At 56.1% G+C, this 20,937-nt stretch overlaps 2 protein-coding genes across 3 annotated transcripts in view; one reads left to right on the top strand and one right to left on the bottom strand.

The window, feature by feature from the left end:
• Positions 1–13: 13 nt before the first annotated feature.
• On the bottom strand, positions 14–5,984 carry ZDHHC24 (zinc finger DHHC-type containing 24). Of its 2 annotated transcripts, none has more exons than XM_054035154.1 (4): positions 5,505–5,981; positions 4,664–4,941; positions 3,720–4,032; positions 14–738 (listed from the first exon to the last, which is right to left on the bottom strand). In XM_054035154.1, exons 1-3 carry the CDS (start codon positions 5,777–5,779, stop codon positions 3,722–3,724), a joined length of 864 nt encoding a protein of 287 aa, XP_053891129.1. In that variant the 5' UTR covers positions 5,780–5,981; the 3' UTR covers positions 14–738; positions 3,720–3,721. The 2 variants fall into 2 exon arrangements, with proteins under 2 accessions (XP_053891129.1, XP_053891130.1); XM_054035155.1 differs by lacking the exon at positions 14–738 and adding an exon at positions 2,588–2,664 and having other exon boundaries at positions 5,505–5,984.
• A 1,970-nt stretch (positions 5,985–7,954) lies between these two features.
• Positions 7,955–20,937, top strand: part of ACTN3 (actinin alpha 3) — a 31,337-nt gene continuing 18,354 nt past the window's right edge. The window contains exons 1-2 of the mRNA XM_054035139.1: positions 7,955–8,300; positions 20,813–20,927. Coding sequence (XP_053891114.1) covers positions 8,169–8,300; positions 20,813–20,927 — 247 coding nt within the window. The 5' untranslated portion in view covers positions 7,955–8,168. The remainder of the gene's footprint in view (positions 8,301–20,812; positions 20,928–20,937) is intronic.

Genomic DNA, 20,937 nt, shown 5'->3' with positions numbered 1-20,937 from the left:
GGCACCATGCACCTGGGGCTTGGAGCCTTTATTGGAGAGCAGTAGGGATGGTGCCAGAGGAAAGGGCCCCCCCGGGAGAGTGGCTGGGTAAGGCAATGACTCCAGCCTCTGGGGGGTGGGCTGTCCTGCTGGGCTGGGCCAGCCATGGGAGAGCTGTGCAAACACAGAAGACAAGCAGTTTTAGCCCTGGGCTCGCAGAAGGGTGGTCTTGTGCTGCTAGTGCTTTAAATGGAGCAGAACTGGGAACCACAAAAGGTTAGTGCAGTCAGGAGGGCACTGGACTGGGAGCCAGGACTCCTGGGCTCTATTCCCTGAGCTGGGCAGTCCCTTTTCCTCTGGGTGCCTGTTTACCCTCCCACCTTGGGTCTGTTACGACTGTGAGGTCTTCAGGGCAGGGACTGTTTCTCATTCTGTATTTGAGCTGCACCTGGACCAACAGGGGTCTTTGATCTTGCTCACGGGCTGCACTATGCCCAGTGCAACAGGGCCCCCCAATCTCAGTTGGAGTCTGTCCGGTGCCTGGCGCAACAGTCCCAACAACTGCAGAGTCCAGTGCAGATTGGCTCAATCACCCACCGGGCAGTGTCAGGACCCAGGTCAGATGGGGGTGCCAGTAACCCATGGGGCAGAGCAGTGGACACAGCTTGACACTTGCCCCTCGGCAGCGCTCCCCCTCCGGGGAGAGGCAAAGCCAGTGCCAGCCCCACTGCAGTACTGTAGCGCCATCCAGAAGGAGACCTGCAATCAGAGAGGGAGGGATCAGAGCTGACCTGGGCCATCATGGGCCAGGCCTCCCATGGGACAAACCCAGAACAGTTTTGTGTCCCCCATCTCTGGCCCCTCTCAATGCCTGACAGGGACGAGAGAGGGTGGGGGATGATCCCTGGATCTCAGCCACAGACTGGCCAGCATAAATTCACTCCCCCTCCCACAGGCCTGAGGTTGCCAGCTCCACAACCAGCAATAACTGGAGCAGAGCAGCCTAAGCTTGGGATGAACTGATTATGAAGCAGGGTGATAGGCCAGTGGGTTACAGTGTGGGGGCTCGGAAACAGGACTCCTAGGTTCCATCCCCAGCTCTGGGAGGGGAGATGGGTCTAGTGGTTAGAGTGGCAGGGGAGGAGGGAGGTATGGGAACCAGGACTCCTGGGTTCTGTTCTGTCCCTGGCTCTGCCGCTGACTCTCCAGTGACTTTGGGGGAGTCCCTTCCCTCTCTTGGTGCCTGTTTCCTTTCCGTCCTTTGTCTGTTCAGACTGAGAGCTCTTGGGGCAGGGCCTGTCTCCCACTGTGTCTGTGCTGCACCTGATCTTGTGGGGGGCAAGGCTTTTAGGTGCTACTGTAATACCAATAGAACAGCAGTGTCTTGAGCTAGGCTTTCTCTCTGTCCGAGTGCCGGTCTGTCCCTCAGCCCACCAGCTGCTGACCCTTACCTCATTAGTGAATTCATCTAGTGAGGGATCATTCCCATTTACAGATGGGGAAACTGAGGCACAGAGCAGGGAAAGGATGTAGAATGATAGAATTGTAGGGCTGGAAAGGACCTCAGGAGGCCATCTAATCCATAGCCCCACGCTATGGCAGCGTTACATAGATCTAGCCCATCCCTGACAGGTGTGTGTCTAACTTGTTCTTGAAACCTCCAGTGACGGAGATTCCACATCCTCCCTGGGTGATCTGTTCCAGTGCTTAACCACCTGAGAGTTACAAAGTTTTTCCGGATAGCCACCTAAATCTCCCTTGCTGTGAATTAAGTCATTTATTTCTTGTTCTACCCTAGGTGGGCATGGAGAACAATTGCTCACCATCCTCTTTAGTACAACCTTTTACATATTTGAAGACTTATGTCCCCCTTCAGCCTTCAGTTCTCTCGCCTAAACATGCCCAATTCTTTCAACCATTCCTCACAAATCCTTGCTCTCCTATGGACTCTCCTGTTTGTTCAGAGCTTTCCTAAAGTGTGGGACAGAAAACGGGACCCAGCACTCCAGCTGAGGCCTCAACAGTGCTGAGCAGAGCACAGCAATTACCTCCTGTGTCTTCCATCCGCCCCCTCCTGCTGACAGAGCCCAGCATGACATTTGCCCTTTTCACAACAGCATCATGCTCTTGGCTCATGTTCAATTTGTGATCCACTACCCCCCAGATCCTTTTCTGCAAGCCGACTGCCTACCCAATACGTCCCCATTTGATAGTTGTGCATTTCATTTTTCTTTCCTAAATGGAGTACTTTGCACTTGTCTGAACTGACTTTCACCTTGCTGATTTCAGATCAGTTCTCCAGTTTATCACCATCATTTTTCATTCTAATTCCATGCACCAAAGAGCTGGCAGCCCCTCCCAGCTGGGCATCATCTGCAAATGTTATAAGCATACTCTTCACTCCATCATCCAAGGCATTAGTGAAATTACTGAATAGTCCCAGATCCAGGACAGACCCCTGCAGGACCCCACTGAATACATCCTCCCAGTTTGACAGCGAACCATTGAGAACTACTCCTTGAGGATGGTCTTTCAACCAGTTGGGCAGCCATTTTATAGCAATTTCATCTAGACGACATTTCCCTAGTTTACTTAAGAGACTGTCCTGTGGGACTGTGTCAAAAGCTTTACTAAAGTCCAGAAATCATGTCCACTGCTTCCCCTTTATCCACTAGGCCAGTAACCCTGTCAAAGAAGGAAATTAGATTGGTTTGGTATGATTGGTTCTTGACAAACCCGTGCGGCTATTTCTTATAACCCTAGTTTCTTCTAGGTGCTTACAAACTGGTTGTTTAATCATTTGTTCCAGTATCTTTCCTGTATTGTAGTTAGGCAGACTGGTCTATACATTCCCAGGTCCTACTCCCCCCTCCCCCGTTTTTAAAGACAGATACTATGTTACCCTTTTCCAGTCCCCTGGGACCTCACCATAATGGTTCTGAGATTGCTTTGGCTAGTTCCTTAAGTACCATCGGGCAATTTTCATCAGGCCCTGCCAACGTGAACTTATCTAAATACTATAAAATCATGGAACTGCAGGGCTGGAAGGCACCTCAAGAGGCCATCAAGTCCACCTCCCTTCACTGAAGCAGAACCAAGTAAAACCTAGGCCATCCCTGACAGGTGTTTGTCCAACATGTCCTTAAAAACCTCCACTGATGGGGATTCCACAACCTCCCCTGGAAGCCTGTTCCAGAGCTTAACTACCATTATAGTTAGGAAGTTTTTCCTACTATAACCTAAATCTCTCTTGCTGCAGATTAAGCCCATGACTGTCTGTCCTACCTTCGGTGGACATGGAGAACATTGGCCTCTTTACAACAACCCTTAACATATATGAAGATTGTTCCCGTCCCCCCATCTCCTTTAATCTGTTCTTTCCCTAATCTGGTCTGAGATCCTTCCCCCATGCTAATAGTAATTGTTAAGCATCTGCTCCCAATTAACCTTTTTAGTGAAGACTGAAGCAAAAAAGGCATTAAACACTTCAACCTTCTCTCTCTCTCCTCCATTATATGCTCTCCTTCCCCATCTCCTACACTTTCCTTAGTCTTACTCTTATTTATGCTGTATTTAGAGACTCTCTTCTTGTACAAGGTCAGCAGCAGAGCTGGGAACAGAAACCAGAAGTCCTGCACCCCAGTGCCCTACCCATTATGCCAGTCAGCTGGTGTTGGCAAAGTGGCTGGGACCGTGGCACATCCTACCCCCTCAGCATTGGGAGTGGCTCCTGAACCCACCTTCAGAAAATGACTGCCTTGGTGGAGGGCTCAGTGCGGAGAGCTCTGCTCTCGAAGGCCAGGCCATTCCCAGGAAGGGGGGAGGCCAGGAGAGGGCACAGCCAGACGAGGTGCCACCTGTCCCCCAATGCCTCCTGCAGGTTGCGACGCCAGCCCAGGTCATAGCAGCGGCTCTTCCCAAACCACTCCCTGGTCGTCTGGCCACGCAGGCTTAGCAGCACATGTAAGAACAGGAAGCCGGAGCAGAACAGGAAACTGACCACGCAGGTGTCAGCCATGAAAGCATAGATGAAAGTCGAGGTGTTCACCTGGCCTGGGGAAACACAAGGGGGTGCAGTCAGTGCTAGGAGCCAGGCATTCCCCAAGGGTGCACCTAGCATCCCCCAGTCACAACCAGGTATTGGCATGTTCCCATTAACCCTGCTCTGCTCCCTGTTCCACTGACATGCGCCTGCCTCTGGGGTAGGGCACAGGGACTGTTTATACCGGGATATCACAGTGGCCTCTGGAGTAGGGACTGAGGGAGGGCTTGGTGGCTCAGGTGACAGGGGAATGGGTTGTGGGGTTTCTAAGGAGCTGCCTATGCTGGAAGAGCCCCCGAGGTGCACACTCAAGCCACAATCTGCAAAAGCAACATGTGATTTAGGGCTTTCTCAGTTTCCAAGGAGATGTCCTAAAAGGCTCTATTTTTCAGAGGGTAGAGGATCAGCAATATATAAAATCAGGGCCCTTTATGGAGCTTCTGGCTGATGCCCAAAATCACCAAATTTTGATCTGATGTTCCCGAGGCTCGGCTGCAACTCACAAAGTTTTTTTATCTAGGTATTTCCTCGGGTTTTTTTTAAATAAAACCAGTTGAGAACAGCTTGGTCCCAGGGAAACCAGTGGTGCTCAGTCCCCACATGTGGATGGGCCCCTCCCGGCAGGTCCTGCCATGGCTGTACCCGTCAGTAGCATGAGCCACGGCATAAGGAGGAGGACGATGCTGTGCAGGGTGACTCCCTCGTGCAGGAGGCCCATGAAGATGTCAGCGTTGAGCAGGCTGGCGTAGAGCAGGGCCACCCAGCCGTGCAGCAGGAGGCACAGGAAGTAACGGTAGTTATGGTAGCCCACACACTGGCCCAGCAGCACACAGTGGTGGTCCCGGCGCAGCATGCACACATTGCAGGTGTAGCAGTGGAGACAGCGGGGGGGGACATGGGACTGGCAGGTGTAGCAGTACCTGGAAGGGAATCAGGGGGGTGATGCAGCGTTTCTCTGTCTCTCCCCCCCTCCCTCCCCCCAGCATTCCAATAGCACATCATATTGTGCTTTCCCTAGGGCCGGAAATAGAATGGCAGCCCCAAAAGCAGGCAGTCCTGGGCAGGGAGTCCCCAGCAAAGGACAATGGGCAACTGTCCCCATCCCAATCCCAGGCCACTGCCATGCCCCATCTTGTAGAAGAGCTCTCTCACAAACTCAGCGAATGGCAGCATCTGACAGTGCTCTAGCACCAACCTAAAGTTTGCCCGGTGCTGAGCTGCAGCTGCCTCAGGTGGGGCGCAGGTACTGTTTACACAGGGATCCCATCCCTCGCCCGGCACAAAGATAAAGCCGCCATGGCGGTAGAGGGGAGTGGGGCTGTTTATACAGGGATCCCATCTCTCACCTGGCACAGAGATGCAGCCACCTCTGGAGTGGGGTACCAGGGCTGTTTACATAGGGATCCCTTACCTGGCCCTGAGATGAAGGTGCCTCTGGGCTGTGGGAGAGCCCTCTGCCTCCCTCTAGCCCAGCCATACTCACTCCCAGCCCTGTCCCACGGAGCTTTCGGACAGCATGACACCTTTGATGCTTGGGCTGGTGGTGACGAAGAGGCCCATGTTGCCCAGCACGTTGGCCAGGAGGAAGAGCAGGAGGGGCAGGTGCAGGGCCAGGGGCAGCTGGGTGGGCTCCGCAGCCCAGAGAAGCAGGCAGAGCACCTCTATGCACAAGGCCCCCATCAGGGCCACGGTCACACACAGGGGCAGGCACAGCGCGGCATCCAGGCGCTGCCACCGCCCGCCCCAGCCCGCCTGCATGGCTGCCAGGGGGCGCCCCACGCGAGCGCTCCCAGGGGCACAGATCAGCCTCTCCCGCCGGGTGGGGCGGGGGTGCTCACTGCCACCCTGGCCTAAGGGGAGGGGGCGTCTCTCCTGGGCCTGGTGCCCTCCCCAAGATCTCTGCACCCGGGGGGGGGGGGGGGTGTCTCTGTCCCGGGTCGGGGCTCTAGGGAGGCCTCTCTTTCACTCTCCTCGGCCTCCGCTTCCGCCTCCAGCTCGGGTGCGGCAGCGCGCCCAGCCAATCAGGGGCCCCTTTGCCCAACCTTCCCTCTGACAGAAACCGCGATCGACCAATCACGATGCTCAGGGGGGAGACATGGTGCCCAGTGAGGGGAGCGGAGTCACCGTGCCCAGGGGAGACATGGTGCCCGGGGAAGACATGGTGCCCAGTGAGGGGAGCGGGGTCACCGTGCCTGGGGGAGACATGGTGCCCGGGGAAGTCCTGGTGCCCAGTGAGAGGAGCGGGGTCACCGTGCCTGGGGGAGACATGGTGCCCGGGGAAGTCCTGGTGCCCAGTGAGAGGAGCGGGGTCACCGTGCCCGGGGGAGACATGGTGCCCAGTGAGGGGAGCAGGGTCACCGTGCCCGGGGAAGTCCTGGTGCCCAGTGAGAGGAGCGGGGTCACCGTGCCTGGGGGAGACATGGTGCCCGGGGGAATCATGGTGCCCAGTGAGGGGAACGGAGTCACCGTGCCCGGGGGAGACATGGTGCCCGGGGGAATCATGGTGCCCAGTGAGGGGAACGGAGTCACCGTGCCTGAGGGCCCACAATGCCCATAGGTCTCAGATGAAATTAGCAGAGCTTTGCCCTTTTTCAAGGTGGCCACCCCACCCCCTTGTTCCCGGGCCCATGCTCTGTCCCGCTGCCACACCTCGGTGCAGTCCAGCCCCTGCCCTGGAGGTTCATTCCATGGTATCTCCTTTGGGTTGCTTGTTTGGTACAGACCCTCCCCTGCCAAGTGCAGGCCAGAGACACCCACCATTCCACATGCTGTCCTGTGGGATGCCACACCCTGTGGTTGGACACATGCTGCCAGGCAGTGGTAGTGCTGGACAGTGCCTTGAAATCCCAGAGCCAAGCGATTAGTGTTTGGGGTGGAGGGGGAACTGCCATTTTTGGGGAGGCAAATGGGCCCGGTCTGCAAAAGGTGAGGGTTCAGGTACCTGGAAATTTGGGTCCTCCTTTGAGATTTCCTCTCCGGCCCACAATCGCTAGCCACTTCTAGGAGCTCCCAGCCCAGCCTGTGCTGCTAATAATAGCCCTGGTGTAACCAGAGCTACATCACAGGGAGAGGGCACTTGAGACCTGCAGTGCTGCTGAATTGGGGGGAATTAGTGTTCTCTAAGTCAGCTCCCCTAGTCCCTACAGCTTTCCCTTCCCGGGGCATTCTCCCCACCTGAGCCCCCCTGCAGGTGCCTGGGGTGTTTATGTGTTGCTGGGATGGGGGTGGGGTACCAGGTCACAGCTTCGCTGCCAGGTGCTGGCTGGTGGATATGGTATTGCCCTCCCAGGTCTCCCCCCATGCATGGCACTGGTCAGTGACATGTTCTTCCCTGCAGGGGACTTGCAGAATTGTAGTTAGACTTGTGCTTCTTGCAAGTATCTCCAAGAGCTTTGTGTGGGGTGCGGGGGGGGGGGAGTGTCAGTCCCTTGATTTTAGAGCTGGGAAACTGAGGCACTGAGCAGGGATGGAACTTGGTCAAGGTCACACAACAGGGCACTGGCAGAGCTGGGAGTGCAACCCGGGAATCCTGGCTCTATCACTGGCCAAGCTGCCTCCCTTTGATTTTTGCAGCTGACGCCATCCTATCCCTGCTCCCAGTTCATTCCTTGGCCCTGGGTTCCTCCCGATGACTTAATGGCATTTTCCAGGTCTGACACCTCTGCTCCTCATTGGGAACTGGCCGCCCCCAGCTCCCGCTGGGGCTTATTGTGCATTTCCTGTCCCCAGACCACCAGCAAGCCACCCTCCCTCCCCTCCAGGTACAAGGTCCCTTTAAGAGCCTGCAAGGAGGGAGGGTCGGGTCTGTGGCCTGCCAGCAGCTGTCCTCATCCTCCCTGGTTGGTGAGGACAGCCCCTCTATATCCTCCCCCTGGCCTTTTAAAGGTGGAACCTGATCCCCCTTCCCCAGGCTGATAATACTTAATGGGGACCAGTCACGTGGGTATTTTTTGACCAGGAGCTCGGGACAGGGCAAAGCTGCCAGCCACCAGGGGCAGGGGGATCTGACCTCCAGGAGAAGGGAGCTGGTGCCTTGGGCAAGGGGCAGTACAGAGCAGCGAGGAGGGCCTGTGAGAGGGACAACCGGAGGCTAAGGGGGAAGAGGGGACAGTCAGACGTGCAGAGAGGGACAAGAGGACAAGCCACAATGACCACGCAAGTAGAGAGCCATATCCAGTACAACCACTCGTACATGATGACCGAAGAGTACATGCAGCAGGAGGAGGACTGGGACCGGGACCTGTTGCTGGACCCCGCCTGGGAGAAGCAGCAGAGGAAGGTGGGTGGCTATGGGGACAGTTATGGGCAGGGGAAGCAGGGTGGGAGCCTGCGAGAGCTGCTGTGGGGGGGTTCCCATGGTACCCAGGTTTGGAGAACTGGGCAAGGTGCTGTGTCTGCCTGATGGGGAGAGTCAGGGCCCATGGGGGAAACTCAGCAGGGTGGGAACCTCAGAGAGGTGCCAGGCACTATGGTGAGAAGCTGGCCCAGGGCCCCATCTCTGCAAGCGAGAGAGTCAGGTGGGACTCAGGGGAGGGGGGGATCCTGAGCAGGAGAGAGGCCAAGTTAGGCACTGGATGGACAGGTACGGGATGCCATTACTGTAAAGATTTGGGGCTTTCGGGGGGCAGCCACTGACTGGTGCTACACGGGTGGGTGCAGGCCAGATCTCATCTCTGTGAGGGCAGCCTCCGAGCGGTGCCAGGTGCTTGGAGTTACAGGGGCCGGGCACAGGGCTCCATCTCTGCAATGGGCAGCCCCAGGTGTCCCGGGTTACAGGGGCAGGCAGAAGCCCCCATCTCTGCAAGGGCAGTCTCCAAGCAGTGCACAAGGTTGGAGAGCCGGGCTCCATGCCATGTAGGATTGTCAGGAGCCAAGCCCCAAAGTGGCGGGTGTGGGGAGGTGATCTTTGGAGCAGGCAGCTGCTGTGCAAGGGTAACTGATACGGCTTGATGCCCCTTCCCAGCCCCCAGCCCCAGATGGGTGACGCCAGCAGTGGGGAGTTCGAGGAGGCGGCCGTGTGTGTCCTGGAACAGAGTCTGTGGCATCCAAACTATGTCAGGAATGATGGGGATGCAAGAGCCCTGCTGGGCTAAATATATCCACCTGCCTCGCTGCGATCTGGGCAATCTGGGCTTGGGGTAGGCTGTGCACCAGGCTCCTCCAGGTGTATGTGGCATGCTCGCCCGCTTGGGCCGAGATGTTGTGTGTGCAGTGGCTGTGAGAACCTCGGGCGATTGGTTCACGCATACACACCACACACCCAAACTCTCCCTTGCAACAACCCCTGCAAACACTGACCCACAACAACCCCACTCACACACACGCAACAACACCCCTGCATACACTGACCCACAACAACCCCACTCATACACCCACAACAACCCTCTGCAAACACTGACCCACAACAACCCCCCTGCAAACACTGACCACCCACAAAAACCCCACTCCCACACACAACCTCCCTGCAAACACTGACACACAACAACCCCATTCCCACACACAACAACCCCCCTGCATACACTCACCCACAACAACCCCATTCTCACACACACACAACCTCCCTGCAAACACTGACCATCCACAAAACCCCACTCCCACACACAACCCCCCTGCATACTGACCCACAACAACCCCCCTGCACACACTGACCCACAACCCCACTCTCACCCCCACACCACAACCCCCCTACATACACTGACCCACAACAACCCCCCTGTACACTGACCCACAACTCCATTATCATACACACACAACTCCCCTGCATACACTGATCCATAACAACCCCACTCTCACACACATACAACCCCCTACATATACTAACCTACAACAATCCCACTCCTACACACAACTACCCTCCCGCATACAGTGACCCACAACAAACTCACACACACACACAGATACACAACAGCTCCCCCCATTCTCTCTCTCTCACACACACACTCTCAAAGTGAGACACCCCCAGAGAGCAGTGGGCCTGATCCTGATCTCAGCCCGCAACACATCCAGGCTGTCTCCCTTGCAATTGATGCAGTACCACTGGCGTGAGTGGGAGCAGGAGCAGGCCCAGCGAATTCTGTGCCCCTTGCCCCAGGAACCTCTGTCAAGTCCATGTTCTTATGCCCAGGTGGATCGGGCCCAGGAACCCCTAGAGCCAGAGCACAACCCAAACTGCTAACCCAAAGCCCCTGGTCCCAGCACCACAGAACTCTCGGCTGAGGTGTGCCCAGGGGGCTGCAATATGGCAGGCGTGCACATTGCTGTTCTCCGTCGGGCGCGGGTGCCACGTGTCCCCTTCCTTTGGTTCTGCCCAAACCATTGGAGTCTTTCTCCCCTGGTCTGCCACTGCTGCAGGGAGCTTTGAGCAGGTGGGGATGGCACAAGGTGGGATGTTCCTTCCTCCTACCAGCCCTAATCTTGATCCCCAGCCCCCCGGGATCCTCTCCGCCTGTGCCCCGTGGGGCAATAACACCAGGCTCTAACCTGGCACCCTATATCCAGGGAGGTGGCACAGCTACATCAGGTGAGGAAAGGCTATTAGAGCCTCTGTGTCCAGGGGACAACCAGGCTGCCCCTCCTGGCAAGGAGCACTGTCCGGCTAGGGGCACATCACAGATAATGCCACCCTCCTTGAAGTAGTTGCCTCCAATGTAAAAGTCAGGATGTAGGGTCAGGGCAGGACCTGATCCTCCCTACACCAGGGCAATTCTGGGGATCTCTGGTTGACTCTGGATTGGGCCTGGGGAAGCTGAGATCAGAATCCGGCCTTGGTCTCGTTGCAGTCAGGGGGTGACTCTGGAGATCAGAATTCAGCCCTTTCTGTTGGCACAAGTCCCCACCGAATGGTGCTGCTGTCTAGGTCAAGCTGCAGGCTGGGTATTGCCAGCCCTTATCCAGCCTGCACAATGCTGCCCTGAGTCCCACAAGTACCACTCGCTCACACTAGAGCGCTTGGGCCACCGCTCCCCACCCTCCCCATACAGATGTTTGCCTGTCCCTGCTCACCTGTTGTCTCATTGACACACGGTCCTGTCAGCCTGTGGAACTCACTGCTACACCCTGAACTTTAGCAATTGGGGTCAAGAAGGTGTTTTCTCTGGGGGCAGGTTATCCTACCACTGCAGGGCTCTTGCCCCTTCCTCTGAGCAGCTAGTGCTGGGTATTGGGGTGACAGGATACTGGGGTAGGTGGGCCCTGAGCTGACCCTAGTGGGCCACGCCTGTGCGAGTTTGCACCGGCTCTTTGTTAGACTCTTGTGTTAAGTTGGCAGGGAAGGGCCCAGTGCACAAGTTGTGTGTGTGGAACCCAGTGTGTCAGTGCTTTGGGTATGCATGTGCGTGCGTGTGTGTGTGTGTGTGTGTGTGTGTACCCTGGTGTACCAGTGTTATGCAGATCAGTGCTCTGGGTGTCTGTGTGTGTGTACTCTGATGTGTCAGTGCTGTGTTTGTGTGTGTGCACACCCCAGTGTGTCAGTGCTTGGGAGGGTGCCAACATGACACAGACAGGTGACCTGCCCGATTGTTCCATCTGAGAACCTAACACCCCCTCAGGGATCCCCATCCCCCAAGCCACCTGTTGGAGGAATCTGCATGTCTTGATTTTTTCCCCAGAGAGTCTGATTAAGTTGTATGCTGTTTGGGGCAGGGACTGTCATTCTGTTCTGTGTTTGTACCGTGCTTAGCACAACGGGGGATCCTCAGCACTACCCCAGTACAAAGAATAGGCGTTTGATCAGAGCAGGGGATTGTCTGTTTTGAGTCCCTCACCCCCTTGTTAGTGGAGCAGGGATAGTTTCGTGTGCTTGGGAAGCTGTTCCTGCTGATGCGAGTGTTTTGGGGGATTGGGAAGGGGGATCAGGTGGCTGCTGCTATTCCAGACGCCCTGTCCTTGTAAGGTGGTTTCTATAATAAACTGCCCCCCCCACCCTCTGTCCGCCCCCCGCTGCTTCCCGGGTGGGGTGAGCTCATGTGGGTATTTTGGAAGAGGACACCTCTTAATTAGGCTATGGCCTAGGAGAAGGGGGCAGGGTGGGGTGGGGGCTACAGCAGCCCCACAGCCTGGGTGGGCCTTGCTGTTGGGCTCCTGTGGGAGAGGCTATTTAAAGAGGTCTGGAAGAGACCGTGAATCAACTACAGAGACGGGGGTGGGGGGGGGGCACACTTGCTCCCATGGGCAGAGCAAGTGGCTTCAAGAGGATTGTGTGTGTGTGTGCTTGTGGGACAGGGGGGAGGGTGAGTGCCAGGGGCTGAGGGGTCCAGTGATTAGGGCACTGGCTTGGGAGCCAGGACTCCTGGGCTCTGTTCTCAGATCTGGGAGGGGATGTGGGATCTAATGGTTAGAGTGGGGATGGGGGGCTGGAATTCAGGACTACTGGGTTCTCTTTCCACATTTGCTGTGTGACATTGCACCGGTCTCTCTGCCTCGATTTCCCTGTCGGTAGGATGGGACTAGTGCTATCTACAGACAGGTGTTTGCAGAGCACCTTGCAGTCCTTCTGGGAGAAGGGTTTCCTGGTATTCCTGTCGGAGGTGCACCACCGCCAGCTCGCAGGCCTGCTCTACCCCGAATGTTCTGCAGAGCCCCACACAGCCAGCCCACAGGCCAACTCTACCCAGAATGCCCTGTTCTCATGTGCTCCCTCTGCCCTGCACAAGGCCAGTGTAAGCTGTGGAAACGGCTGCATGAGGGGCTGGGGCATGTGCGGAGGGACCACACTGCAGCAGGGCTGGGAATGTGCTGCTGTTCCGGCACAGGAGCTCCTGTCTATGCTAAGGGCCCTTAGACTCACACAGTCTGACCCCCTGCAGCACCTTCCCTTGAGCCGATTCCTGCCCCAGCCCAGATCTGGTGGCAGGACCATCGCCTAGAGCCTTCTGGCCTGGATTTAAAGCCCCCAAGGACTGGGGAATCTCCTCCCCCCATCCAAGGGGAAGCTACCCAGTGGGGAATCCCCCTCCCTGCTAAACATCTGCCTTCGTTCCAGAGTGGATTTGTCCAGCATCTGCTCCCAGCCACTGGCCCTGCTAGGCCTTTGTCTGTGAGATTCTCGAGTCCCCATGGATCAGAAATCTCCCATGTTGGTGCCTCTAGCCCTGGATCAAGGTCCATCCACATCCCCCCATCCCCCATCATGCTGAATCATGGGAGCTGCTTCAGTCTCTGGCCAGCAGGCAGGTTCCCAGCAGGCAGGTGGTTCTGTGCACCCTCCTCCCTGGTCTTTCACAGCACAGCCCCAGGACTGGATGCAAGGTCTCAGTTGGGAGATGGAAGGGGTATCTCTGAGTTGTGGGGTACAGCCAGAATTGGGGAAGGAGCAGAGAGGGATCTGCCCTGAGGATGCTCAAGTGCTCGCTGCTTGGAGGTCCACAACTGGAGGAGGCCGAGATGCAGCCATACACTTTCTTGAGCAACCGGCAGGACGGGGGGAGGTCTGTGTGGCTGAGCATCAGGGGAACGAGACTAGTGGAGGGGGGTAAAAGCTGGAGAGGGCAGAGAGCCTGGGTGAATCTCAGAGGGAGCAGCCTTGGCCAAGAGATGGGCAGGGTGGGGAACTGGAGACATGCCGGGAGAACAAAGCTCTCCCTGACCCCCGCAATGGAAGGGAAGATGGGGGAAGGGATGTGTGGGGATGGATGGACAGAGAGATGACTGGAATGGGGAGAAGGGAAGAAAGGCTGGCTGGAGAGAGGGGTGCCCAGGGAAGGCTGGATGGCTGGAGGCGGGTGCTGGATGGCCAGATGAATAGATGCTGGTGCAGTGTGTGTAGATGTGGGTGGATGAGCACAGGCCAAGCTGGGAGTGGGGAAGCTCCCCCCTCCCCCCATGCTGTGTCAGCTCCCAGCGTATTTACCAGCACCCACAGGGAGGACGGCCCCTCAGACTATTGTGTTAGCTGGAGCCAAATCCCTTAAGCCCTTGTAAATAGCGGGGAATGAGCCACGAATACTCCTGCCATAACAAAGGATTAGCCCCAGGGGATCCCAGCCCGCTGCCAGGCACAGGACAGAGCTTCCCAGTGCCAGTGGAAATCCAGCTGTGCCGCAGCTCCCGCTGCCCAGGTAGATGCCTGCTGGGTGAGCAGGGAGCCAGAGTGCTGGCGTGTGGCTGGGGGAGTGGTGGGGTAGGGGCTGGGAGCAAAAGCAGCTTCCCCAGAGACATACCAGGCCAGCCTCCTGCCAGGCAGCATAGACCAGTGGCTGTTGGGACTTTTCCGGCATGGCCCCGTAGTGTAGACACAACTTACATCGACAAAAGGGGTAGGAACCCCTCCCTAAAGGAAGGGTTATGTCTACACATGCCCTTCGTCTGCACAGCTGTGTCTGCTCTGGGAGCTACAGCAGTCAGGGTGTTTTGTTCACATCTCCGACTTACCTCACTATGCTGATATAGCCCCGGCTAGGACGCTGGAGTGTGAGCCAGGGTGCATGGCTTCTAATCCCACCTCCGGGAGGGGAATGGTATCTAGGGGTTAGAGCACAGGGGCTCTGAGCCAGGACTTCTGGGTTCTATCCCTAGCTCTGGGAGGGGCATGGGATCTAGTGGTTGAGAAGGAGGTGGGACTGGGACTCAGGACTCCTGGGTTCTATTCCCACCTTTGCCTTTGACCTTGGGCAAGTTACTCTTGATGCTGCTGTTACTCCCCTCTGGATGCTGCTGTTTGCCCTCCCCCCATTTGTCTGAGCTCTTGGAGGCAGGTTGTGTCTCTTGTCTGTGCAGCGCCTAGTACGCCAGAGGCTGATCCCAGTTAGGATTTGTTCAGCGCCCATTCCAGGGGGAGCTGCCCCACTAGGAAATCCCTGCTAAACATTTCTCCTTCTTCCCAGGGTGGGTTTGGCCAGCGTTGGCTCCTGGCTCTGCTCAGCTTTTGTCTGTGAGATTCATGAGCCTCCTCAGGTCTGAAATGTCCCCATGTTCACGGCTCTAGCTTGGGATGCAGCCCCCTCTGAATTGCAGGGCTGCTTTAGTGTCTGGCCAGGTGGCAGGATCCCAGCCTGTGGGCCGTTCCTGTGGCTCCTCTCTGCCCCTCCCCAGGCTTTCACAGTGGGGCTGTGGGCTCTGCCACATTGTGTACAGAGGCCCCATCCCCTCCCTGCACTGCCCACTCACGGTCTGCACATCCTGGGATCACATTAGCCCTTACACTGAGAGCTCGTGTCTAGGAAACCCACCTGGCACAGTCCCCTGGTAGGGCTGGGCCTTGTACAGGGGCTTATGAGTCTGCTGCTGGCCTCTGTGAATGGAGAGTCATTTAGCTCCAGCCAGAGAGGCAGGGCTCTGTGTCTAGTGGGGTCCTGCAGGGATCGGTTCCAGGCCAGGTGCTGATTAACATTTTAATCAGTGACCAGGAAGTAAATATAAAGTTACTGCTGGTGAAGTGTGCACATGACACAAAGATGATGGTGTGATCAGGTTGGGCCATTCCTTGATCACTTGGTAGAGTGGGCCCATTCAGACCCCGTGTTTTAATACAGCCAAATGCAAAGTTATACTCCTGGGGGCAAGGAGGGCAGGTCAGCCCCTGCAGAATGAGGGACAGTGTCCTGGGAAGCAGTGACTGAAAAAGACCTAGCGAGTCAGAGTGGACCAGCAACTCAGCATGAGCTCCCAGTGTGACTGCCCAAAAAGAGCGAATGTGGCCCATGGATGAATAAATGGGAGTAGCTGGGTGGTGATTTTCCCTCAGGACATGGCACTGATGGGCTGGTACTGGGACTGCGTATAGCGCTGGGATCCACACTTTAGACTGGATGTTGAGAAATTGGAGAGGGTGCCGAAAAGAGCCACAACAAACGATTCAAGGGCTGGAGAAAATGCCTGATTATGAGAACGGGAAAGAGCTCCATCTGTTTAGCGTCTCCAAAGGCAGATTTAGAGGTGATTGATCATGGTGTACAAGGACCTTCGTGGGGAGAAAGCCCTGGGTACTAGAGGGCTCTTTAATCTAGCAGAAACAGGCAGAACAAGAACCATAAGAACATAAGACCGGCCATACTGGGTCAGACCAATGGTCCTTCTAGCCCAGTAGCCTCTCTGCCGACCGTGGCCAGTGCTAGGTGCTTCAGAGGGAATGAACAGAACAGGTACTCATCAAGTGATCCATCCCCTGCTGCCCATTCCCAGCTTCTGGAAACAGATGCTAGGGATACCATCCCTGTCCATCCTGGCTAATAGCCATTGTTGGACCTATCCTTCATGAACTTATTTTTTGAACCCTATTATAGTCTTGGCCTTCACAACATCCTCTGGCAGAGTTCCACAGGTTGCCTGTGCATTGTGTGAAGAAATACGTCCTTTCCTTTGTTTTAAACCTGCTGCCTATTAATTTCATTTTGTGACCCTAGTTCTTGTGTTATGAGAAGGAGTAAATAACACTTCCTTATTTACTTTCTCCACGTCAGTCATGATTTTGTAGACCTCTATCCTATCCCCTCTTAGTCGTCTCTTTTCCGAGCTGAAAAGTCCCAATCTTATTAATCTCTCCTCATACGGAAGCTGTTCCATACCCCTCATCATTTTTGTTGCCCTTTTCTGAACCTTTTCCAATTCCAACATATCTTTTTTGAGATGGAGTGACCCCATCTGCACGCAGTATTCAAGATGTGGGCGTACTAGGCTTGGAGTAAAAGCCAGACAACCTCAAATGAGAAATAAGGCCCGTTTTTTACAGGGACGGTGACAACCTAGTGGAACAAACCCCCCAGGGCAGGGTGGATTCTCCAGCTCCAGCAGGGAGATCAGACAGCAAGTGTGAAAAATCGGGACGGGGTGGCGGGGGGGGGTAATAGGAGCCTATATAAGAAAAAGATCCAAAAATCAGGACTGTCCCTATAAAATCGGGACATCTGGTCACCCTAAGCTCCAGGCTGACTGCCTTTCTGGAAGATGCTTTAGTCAAATACAAGTCTCACAGTGCTCAATGCAGGGGTGCCTGGGGGACATTCTCTGGCCTGTGATACACAGGAGGGCAGACTACGTGATCTAATGGTCCCTTCTGGCCTTGAAATCTATTAAATGGAGCCACCGAGAGTGGAAAGGGCTTGTTCAAGGCCAGTAGCCGAGCTGGGAATGGAAGCCAGGTGTCCTGATGGCAGGTGCAATGCATAAGCCATTAGTCCATGCTGCCTCCCTTAAGATTTCATTGTCGCTCAGGCCTTGGGGCTGGATGCTGAAAAGGCGCCTGCTCCACATCTCTGTGTCATCCACTGAGCCCTCTGGCAGAGCTCAAGGGGGGGTGCACGTCCCTGGTGACACCTTGGGGGCCTGCTCAGGCGCGGGAGGTGGCAGCTTGGCATTCGGATGATGCTATGAAATTCTAGGGCCCCCTAAAAATAACCCTGTGGCTGAGCTGGAGAAAATGTTGCAACAAGGCAGGAAGAATCTATTTATAAATCATCCAGCCTGGTCTCCAGAGCTGGGTCTGTCTGGGCAGGGAGCTCAGCTCGCGACAGGGCACAGGGGCTTGCAGGTAGCATGCTGGGCTGGGAGTCAGAACTGCAGGGTTTTGTCCCCAGGTCTAGTGGGCTAGAGCCGGGGGTGCTCCTAGGTCCTATTCCGAGCTCTGCTGCAGAACTTGGGCAAGTCCTGGCCTTTCTTGGTGCCTCTTTCCCCTCCCACTCGTCGTCTGTTCAGACTGTGAGCTGTCTGGGGTAGGGACTGTCCCTCGCTGTGGGTTTCTGCAGCGACCAACATGACAGGCCCCTAGAAGCTACTGTCATCTAGCAGTGATTTTAACAATGAGCGCTCTTCTCCCATATGTTGTTGGTCAGTTCCAATTAGGAGCATTCAGATAACTGTAAAGATACCAAAGTGCCACAGATCTTGAATCAGTCCGGCTAGAAACTCTTCCCCCTTCAGTCCATCTCCTTAGGTTGCCACGAACCTTTAAGTTCTCCCATCAGCCATAGAGTCTCTCTGAGTTTACATCTTTTAAACCTTCTTTATGCTTCAGCGAGGTCCCAAAGGGATCCTAAGGAGATTGTGGTGGGTGTGGGCTAGGCTTTCCCATTGTGCTCTTCCTGGCTGGGAATTTTCAGGATTTCCCTTTCTTTCCCCTGGGAATAGTTCTTGCTCAGCTGTTGTGTTGTGCTGCCGGGATGGGGTGGGGAGCACGGGTCCAGGGCGTCCTCTGCGGCATCAGTGCAGAGTAGAGTTTTCATGGGGGATGGGCGAGGAATAGAGTGCAAGGTGGAGGGTGATTCCAAGGGACTATTAGGATGATCCTAGATAATCCAGCCAGTCAGGGGGCATCCTAACCCCCCTCCCCTCACCCACCCAACCTCCTTCCAACCCAACCTTGCAGACCCTCAGCATGGGGCATCCACAGCTCTCCAATAGGGACTTAAAGCTACAAGGTGTGAGTGTGTGGCAGTGTATCATCGCCTCTGCTGTATTGCATAAGATCTGTGTGTGTGTGAGAGAGGGCCCCACGACCCCCTGAGGGAGAGAATTGGGGCCAGGATGTAAAAAGAGAGTGACAGTGCCCCCGAATGGAGTCAGACCTACACTAGAGAAATATCCTCGGCTATAGACCTGCTCTAATGCCCAGCCCATTTATGCCACACCTTGTAATCACCACTCCCCCCCCCCCACAGAGAAGTATGCGAGCACGCATGTAGTCACCTGCATGTGCACCAGGTGCTTTACAGTGGGGCTCTGCAGACCCCCAGGCCCGGTGCTGCCAACCCCTGTAGTTTCATTGCAGCTCTCCTGCTGTTTGGTCTTTCCCATCAATCCCCAGCTCCCGGAGTCCTGGGAATCTCCACTCCCATTTAAACCCAAAGGAGCTCGCTCACCCTAGGGGACCAGGGAAGCCAGAAGGTGTGACCCCAACAGTGTTAGTGTGCCCAGGGGTGGGAGGGGCACATGGAGTGGGGGGGCAGCAATGCATTCTGTGATACTCTGCTGTGCAGTGGGAGGGGTGGCAGGGCTAGTGGGACTATGGTTAGAGCCACCCAGGTCCCATCTAGCCCATCCCCCTGCCCAGGAAATCCCAGACGCTGAATCCCAGCAGCTGTTCTGTTCAGGGTGGCTGGAGGTGGGGGACTAGAACAGCTGTTCCCTCCCCCTGCCATGTTCTATCTTAGTCATGTTAGGAATGAGGCTGCATCCTGTCTGCAGGGTGGGGGGTGTCCCGTCCACCCAACCCCACGCTGGGCCGGGCAGGCAAAGGGAGCAGGAACACTCTGCACTGAGGAGGGGAGGGGGGCCTGTGGGCCAGGATTTCCAGTGTCCCCTCTCAGGAGTGGGGGTGGCAGCCAGCCGGGGCCCTTTGGCTGCGGCCTGCCAATCATGAGCTCACCCCTCTGGGATGCCCAGGTACACCCTGCCCCCCACCAGGCATGGTGTCGTGTGCCATCTAGATCTGCAGAGTCGAGTCGATGCATTGCTGTAGGCCTGACTCACGCACCCACTCCCAGACAACCAGGCTCCCAGGCTGGGGCTAAATATGGGGAGGCGTTGTGGGCAGGGACACGCACGCACCAGCAGGGGGAACAGTGTTTCTCTCTCTCTCACACACACACTCTCTCTCTCTCTCTCCCCCTCCCCTTCCCTGCAGCCAGCCAGGAGGGGTGCAGTGGGGGCCAGCAGCGTTTGTGTTATTAGCAGAACTCAGGGAGTCCCGGGGTCAGCAGTGCATTAAAGGGGAGCTGGGAGTGTTGCAGGTGCAGGGTCCATGTGGTTTGGGAGGGTAGGTTAAAAGAAGAGGGTGAAGGAGCTGGGAGTATTGCAGGTGCAGGGTCTATGTGGTTTGGGAGGGTAGGTTAAAAGAAGAGGGTGAAGGCTCAGCAATAGGGGGCGTTGGGGTGGGGCTGGCCAGCCCTCAGGTTAGGTGTGGGGTCCCCAGGACTGGGGTGGGGAGCAGGGTTAGGGGCAGGGCAGGCCAATACCAGTGTTGGGGTGGGGCTCACCGGGGTTAGGGTCAGAGGACCGTGTGATGCCAGGGTTAGCAGTGGGCTTAAGGGTAGAGCTTGGTGATGTTGATGTTAGGGGCAGGGCTTGCCCATCCCAGGGTGGGGTTAGGGTCAGAGGTCAGCGATGTGGGGGTCAAGCCTGTGCCTGGCTTGTGCGGTAAGGCTCGTGGGGGCCCCGGCTCTGGTGAGAATCAGCTCCTTGTGCCAAGGGCCTGGCACAGTGCCCTGGGAACCCAGCTGGGCTGGGTCCCCTCCAGCGAGCAGAGCCTTGATCCTGCTGATGCAGGGAGCTGAGCAGGACATGGTCCTGGGGGGAGGTGGGTGCTGTGGAGTGAGGAACAAAATATCGGGACACATGGGGGGGGAAACGGAATGCAAATATCAGGACAATATCAATACCAAACAACGGTTGGGACGTGGGACAAACAACGAAATATCGAGTATCGGAGGGGTAGCTGTGTTAGTCTGGATCTGTAAAAAGCAACAGAGAGCCCTGTGGCACCTTTAAGACTAACAGATGTATTGGAGCATAAGCTTTCGTGGGTGAATACCCACTTCGTCGGATGCATGTCCCATGCATGTCCCATGCATCCGACGAAGTGGGCATTCACCCACGAAAGCTTATGCTCCAATACATCTGTTAGTCTTAAAGGTGCCACAGGGCTCTCTGTAAGTAAATATCGAGACAGTCCCAATTTTATCGGGACGTCTGGTCACCCTAAATGGAGGGCTATGTGAGGTGCGGGCAGCCTGTCCCTACCAACACCAACCCTGGTGCTGGCGTGGGAATAGCCCAGTCCCTCCTGCTCGTTCCGCTGTCCTGTTCCCCGGGGGGAAGGGCTGTGGGGGGGTCTCTCTAACCCCCCCCCATCTTCTCCTGCAGACATTCACGGCCTGGTGCAACTCCCACCTGCGCAAGGCAGGCACCCAGATCGAGAACATTGAGGAGGATTTCCGCAATGGGCTGAAACTCATGCTGCTGCTGGAGGTGATCTCGGGTAAGGTGGG

Source organism: Malaclemys terrapin, chromosome 7, assembly GCF_027887155.1.
Source record: "Malaclemys terrapin pileata isolate rMalTer1 chromosome 7, rMalTer1.hap1, whole genome shotgun sequence".
Lineage (NCBI taxonomy): Eukaryota > Metazoa > Chordata > Testudines > Emydidae > Malaclemys > Malaclemys terrapin.
Note: the sequence above shows the minus strand (reverse complement) of the source record. Positions and strands in the feature narration are given on the sequence as shown.